This window comes from Asterias rubens, chromosome 12 (assembly GCF_902459465.1).
Source record: "Asterias rubens chromosome 12, eAstRub1.3, whole genome shotgun sequence".
NCBI classification, from domain to species: Eukaryota; Metazoa; Echinodermata; class Asteroidea; order Forcipulatida; family Asteriidae; genus Asterias; species Asterias rubens.
The window spans coordinates 9,131,364-9,137,363 of NC_047073.1; the positions used below are offsets into that span (position 1 = coordinate 9,131,364).

General features: G+C 41.7%; 1 protein-coding gene across 1 annotated transcript; it reads left to right on the forward strand.

Annotated features, from left to right (window-relative positions):
* The first annotated feature begins 445 nt into the window (after positions 1–445).
* On the forward strand, positions 446–877 carry LOC117297737 (ficolin-1-like). The gene is made up of 2 exons (XM_033780885.1): positions 446–472; positions 590–877. The coding sequence occupies exons 1-2, from the start codon at positions 446–448 to the stop codon at positions 875–877; spliced, it is 315 nt and encodes a 104-aa protein (XP_033636776.1).
* The last annotated feature ends 5,123 nt before the right edge of the window (positions 878–6,000 follow it).

Sequence of the window (6,000 nt, forward strand, 5' to 3'; positions counted from 1 at the left end):
CTCCCATTGGTCGTCGAAGTGCAAAAACACCCTTGTCACACGAAGTTGTGTGCTTTCAGATTCTTGATTTCAGGACCCCAAATTCTACTTATGTGGTCTCGAAATCAAATTCAAATATTTTAGTGGAAAATTACTTTCTCGAAAACTACGTTTCTTCAGAGAGGGAGCCATTTCTCACAATGTTTTATAGACTAATACTATCAACAGATCCCCATTGCTTGTGACCAAGTAAGTTTTTAAGCTAACTATTTTGAGTAACCAACAGTACATTTAAGTAATTGCAGATAAATACACTATTTTTGGTTTTTATACTTGTACAGTGGCCCCTGCCCCTCCCCTGCCTCCAAAAGACTGTTCCGAGATTCTTGCGAGTGGTGTATCGATCAGTGGCGTGTACATGGTTCAACCTGTATGTCCAGGTGGGGCTTTCCGTGTGTATTGTGATATGGAAACAGACGGTGGTGGATGGACGGTAAGATAACACGTTAGTGAATGAATGAGAGTACTCATTTTAAGAGTGTAATTGAGATTTATGTTAGATAAATAATTGAAGAAGACTATGATTTAAAAACCAAGTTTCCTTTGACAGGTTTTCCAGCGGCGGATGGACGGCAGTGTTGATTTCTATTTGGACTTTGCAAGCTACAGCCGTGGCTTTGGGAGTCTAGAGGGAGAGTTTTGGCTCGGCAACGACAACTTGCACAGTCTGACCGCTCAGGGCGAGTATGAACTCCGCGTCGATCTCTCAGATTTCGAGAGCGAATCCGCGTATGCGGTCTATGACTCGTTCTGGATCGCTGATGCGAGTGAACAATACAGGCTGAGAGTAGGAACTTACTCTGGAACCGCAGGTAATAAATCAGTACCATTCCCATAAGTTTAACAATAAAAAGAGCCTAATATAAGTCTGCATTTTTCAAAAATAAAATCCTTATTTAACTGAAAGAACAATTCATTTAATCCACATGTTTCAAAGTTGTTTATTTGCTTTGTTACCAATTTCATAGCCTTGCTTAAGCAAGGTTTTTTGCTTAAAACGGCGAGGCAAGCAAGCAAAAAGGGTCCTTAAAGCCCATTGCTTAAGCACCCTGTTTAAGCGCCGGGCCCAGTTTCAAAGAGCTGCATCCCGTAACGGTCGATTTAGTGCTTTATAACGGGCGCACCTAGAAAATTTTTCATTTCATACGCTTGCTTAAGCAAGATTTTTTGCTTACATAGGTAAGCAAACAAAAAGGGTCCTTAAAGCCTCTATTTTGCTTAAGCACCCTATTCACACAGGTCTAGTGCAACACTCATTGCAAACGATGTTATTGTGCCGGCACAGCGGCGATTGTACGTGTGTTTGTATGGTAGGTGTAGCGAATAAACGAGTGTCTAAAATGCTTCAGAATCTTGCTGTACAATGTATTATCTTCTTGTTTACTTTCAAGTTAGTGTGTAAACCTTTCGAGGGGCACTTTTAACCATTACACATAATACATATCAGACACAGAAGGTGATGAATTTTTTTTATCGCCACTCGAGTGCACTCCGCATTAATTTCGCCCGCCATTTTGTCAGCACCTTCCCGCGCGCAGATTGTTTACGTGCTTAAGCTCGTGTACGTTTAGCATGGAATCCGAATGGTTTTAAGCAATTATTTTTGCTACGTTAAGCGAAAAAATTTGCTTACCGTTAAGCAGCTCTATGAAATTGGGCCCTGGTCACTTGGGGCTGACCCGGGTGAGCCCCTGAAATGACGTCAAAGCTATTCGATCGAACGCACCGGGGCAGATCGGGGGTCGACCCGGGGAAGCTAATCGAACGCACCTTTAATGAGCAAGTTATGGCGGCAACTAGACTTGACTACATATAGACCCCATAGAGCACAGGGAGTTTGACACACTGGAGCATGGCGATATGGTCAACTTGAAGACACTGGACACTATTGGCAATTGTCAAAGACTAATCTTCTCACTTGGTGTATCTCAACATATGCATAAAATAACAAACCTGTGAAAATTTAAGCTCAATTGGTCGTCGAAGTTGCGTGATAATAATGAAAGAAAAAACACCCTTGTCACACGAAGTAATTGTGTGCTTTCAGATGCTTGATTTCGAGACCTCAAAATCTAATTCTGAGGTCTCGAAATCCAATTCAAATATTTTAGTGGAAAATAATTTTCTCGAAAACTACGCTACTTCAGTGACGTAGTTTTCGAGAAAGAAGTAATTGGTATTTCCACTTGATTTAGAATTTGAGGTTTCGAAATCAAGCATCTGAAAGCACACAACTTTGTGCGACGAGGGTGTTTTTTCTTTCATTATTATCTCGCTTATGTTGGGATACAGCAAGTGAGAAGACTGGTCTTTGACACTTACCAATAGTGTCTATGCCTTTAAGCTGTTGTTGATTCAATATGGCCGTCCCTGAAATTAGCAGCTGCGGCTATGGCTCCGTCTGTTTCTAAGGTGTTGTTATGGACATAACTGAAGATCAAATCAAAGGAGGAGCCGCGTTGGCTGATTCGGACACGGCCTATGACAAGATGAATGCAACTTTAAAAGTCCAGCCGGCAAGGTAAGGCACAAATTGACATACTTTATTTAAGCAGCTCAAATACAAAACAAAAACTGAAATTTGACCCGGATTCCGGTTCCCAGTTGACCTAACCCATATCCGAGAGGGTAAACCTTTCTTCGGTACGGCAGTGAGATGGAATAGCCCATATTATGCATGTCCCGCCGATGCGCATGACCAGAACCGCCCGAACCACCATTTTGAAGCAATGTGGCCGGTACACAACCTGGCATATTTATATTTAATGAAAACTTCTACATGGCGTCCAGATTGGCAGGTTGAATGTTTGTGTTTAACTCTAGGCCTCCTCGGTTTCCCAAGATGGCGGTAGTGTATGCCTATGACATATAGACAGACCGATTGCGCTACCAATGTTTACATGTGATCACGTGCACTATAAAAAACGTTGGTATAGAAAAACACAGCTACACAGTAAAGATATGGGAAGACTCGTACCGATGGCTCACAATTGGCTGTATTTGCAATAAATAAAACTTTTGACTAAAAGCGGAGCCCTTTTTATAAAGTTGAATATGGTGACATTGATTTAAATGACATTTGCTGTTTGATGTTTCCAGTATTCTACTACAAAAGAGGTTTAGTTTGAGAGTAGGGTTAGACTACGTAAATTACTGGGGTTTGAGCGAGCTCCTCACGCGCAGTGGATTTTGCGTTGTGCACGGCGTGAAGTTGGGCTGTGATAAGGGAGATCGCGAAGTTGTCCGACTCATAGCTGACAGCTACCCCTTCCAATCAAATATTTGAGGGTGAAAATAAAGGGATTTGCAGCTTCATAATTATGTTTTTTTGTTGAAAATATTGGCAGGAAAATCATTAGAATGAGGGCATGTAAAACCACACTTTCCGTGCACAAACACATGACATCGTGTGAAGATTCTCTTGGAATTTCCTATTTGGTGGAACTTTGTTTACCCTCACTGGCATTGTTTAGCCATTGGTAAGGTCTCATATGACAAACTCCGGAATATACTTCAGTGATTTCAAGAATTGAGTCTCTATTGAGCCAAAAATGGCAACAGTAATCGTGTCTTCTTATAGCACGTTTATATGCAGTACGCCGTGTTTGTTTACATTTTACCCACTATTGTCACGTGAGGCACTGAGCGCAATCGGTCTATTGATTATGAGCATGAAAACACCAGTTTTTAAGCACCAACACTGTAGCGCAGTGCGTAAGGTGCTGGGACTGTTTCAGCAACTCGGATCATCCGGTCCGGGTTCGAATACCGTCTGTCTCTAATATAGATTCAAGGCTTTTTGCTGCCCCTGATGGGACAGTGTGATTGGGATCTGCCTTGCTTTCTCCCCTAAAGGGACAGGGCCCGCGTAGTGGCTAGGGTTCGAGGCAGGGGGGGGGGGGATGTGCTCTGGGTCGGATGCAAGTCCTGAAGGGTTCTATATGGCAATGGGGAGGGGCCAGTGTGTGCCATTAACTGAACCGGCGCCTGAATGCCTGACACTTCCGGAGCGTAACCTTTTCTATTTTTCCACCAGATTAAATAATTTGTATTACTAAATTTCTTGACTTAGTTCGGGCACCCTCGGAATAGAATAGCAAGGGTCCTGGGTTCGAATCCCTCCCGAGTTATTTTTTTGCACAGGACTCGGGAAAGTACTGAGTAATAAACAGTGCTAACACACATCGGTGTATGGGTAAAAAACAAATTTAATTTTTTTTATATATTTATATATATATTTATTATTGTATGTTGTTATTATTTATCACGCATACTAGTAGGACTGGTATCTAATCTCAACTGGGTGTTCCAACATTTGTTGTGATTCACTTAAAGAATTTGTTTCAATGAAGACGGGAATAAAACTGAGATTGGGAAAATCAAATTATATCTATCTCTCTCGCAAGACGCGCTACAATTCTAGATGTGGTTTTCACTTAGAATTTGCAGTGCGCCGTGTTTGTTTACATCCAATACCCACTATACACGTAGGTCATGTGACGCAATCGGTCTGTTGTTAACTCTAAAAACTGACAGCCAGCCTCGTGTCTCTTCACTTCTTTAAAATTCTAAAAAACAGTTTACAATAGTTGAGGACTAAAATAACACATAATACATTAATACAAATCGTACATAATTATAGTCAACGGCGACTTCCAGCATTGATGCCCATTTATCTTGCCTTCAATGTGTGCTTGGAAAATCAGGAATTCTTTAGAGAATTGGGGGGGGGGGGGGTGGGTACTTATGTACAAGAGGACAATAGTGTGCTGTAAAATCTGGAACAATGGGGATTGGTTGGGGGGGGTACCCTCTGCCCCTATATGGGGCATGTCATGCTTTCCATAAATGAGATCACTTGGACGGGTACCCTGTATACTATTGCCTACAATCATTGGGTGCGTTCGTTTAGCTTCCCTGGGTCGACCCCGCTGTGTGGTGTTTTTTTTCCAGGACGAACGTGGGTAATTATCTGCACACGTTCGTCCTGGAAAAAAAGGCAGCCACACACCGGGGTCGACCCAGGGAAGCTAAACTAACGCACCCATAGAATTGAGAGGGCTCAATCTACTTTCGACAGTCGGCGGGTCTTTTCGAAAAACGGCTTTTGCAGACTCTGACTTACAGTGGATGCTTCTTAAAACCAGCGTTGTCTGCATAGTGGCTTCATAAGCCCTGACCAGATTTAAGTTGGAACCGAAACCAGAGCCAAAGTTACCATGTTTCTGCTTAGGTCTAGACCTATAATCTTTAGGACAGACTATAATAAAGTCATACATAGAAAGGTGTTATTATTAAAATGGACCCAAACATTTTATAAAAATGTAACGCCTTCTCCCAACAAACTTGTAACCATAGAAACAAATCTTCAAAAGGAAGAAAAATAAAAAGAAGTGCTATTATGGCAAAAAATAATCGCAAACAATATTTTATACTTTGATTATCTTCTTTAAGATCGGAGGCTGGACCCCGTTCCCTTCGGGGTGTTGATCAGCAAAAACATGGCACAACATTTTTGTTGCTACTTAATGTCCAATTCTGATACTGAGTTTAACATTCCTATATGACCTATGAATGGCCGCCGAAGAACTTTCAAACTTGTACGCTTAGTTTTTAGCATTTTTTTGCTCATTAAAGATTGCCTAAAATAAACTTTTCCCCGTTTACTCTTTCATCTTTCTTTCAGTCACAAGACGAACATACCTGGTTTGGGCGGCACACCATTCCTCATGTATTTCGACAGCAGGAAGGATTCCATGGTCTGACAAGCGACGCCCCCAACGGCAGAAGGTGGTTCGTCCAGCATCTCCAACGCCACGGTATTCTTATCAACAGGAACCAACTTTGACCTTGTTTCCACAAAGTTATAACAAGTTATTTCAAAAGTTATTTCAAATTATTACACGTTTTTTATATTGTCACTGACCTCATGAAGTTACAAAGCTTGAAAAGCATTCCTTT

Coding starts and splice junctions, on each gene's coding strand:
- LOC117297737 (XM_033780885.1), top strand. CDS start 446: ATGGAAACAGACGGTGGTGGATGGACG. Junction 473..589: donor CAGACGGTGGTGGATGGACG/GTAAGATAACAC, acceptor TTCCTTTGACAG/GTTTTCCAGCGGCGGATGGA.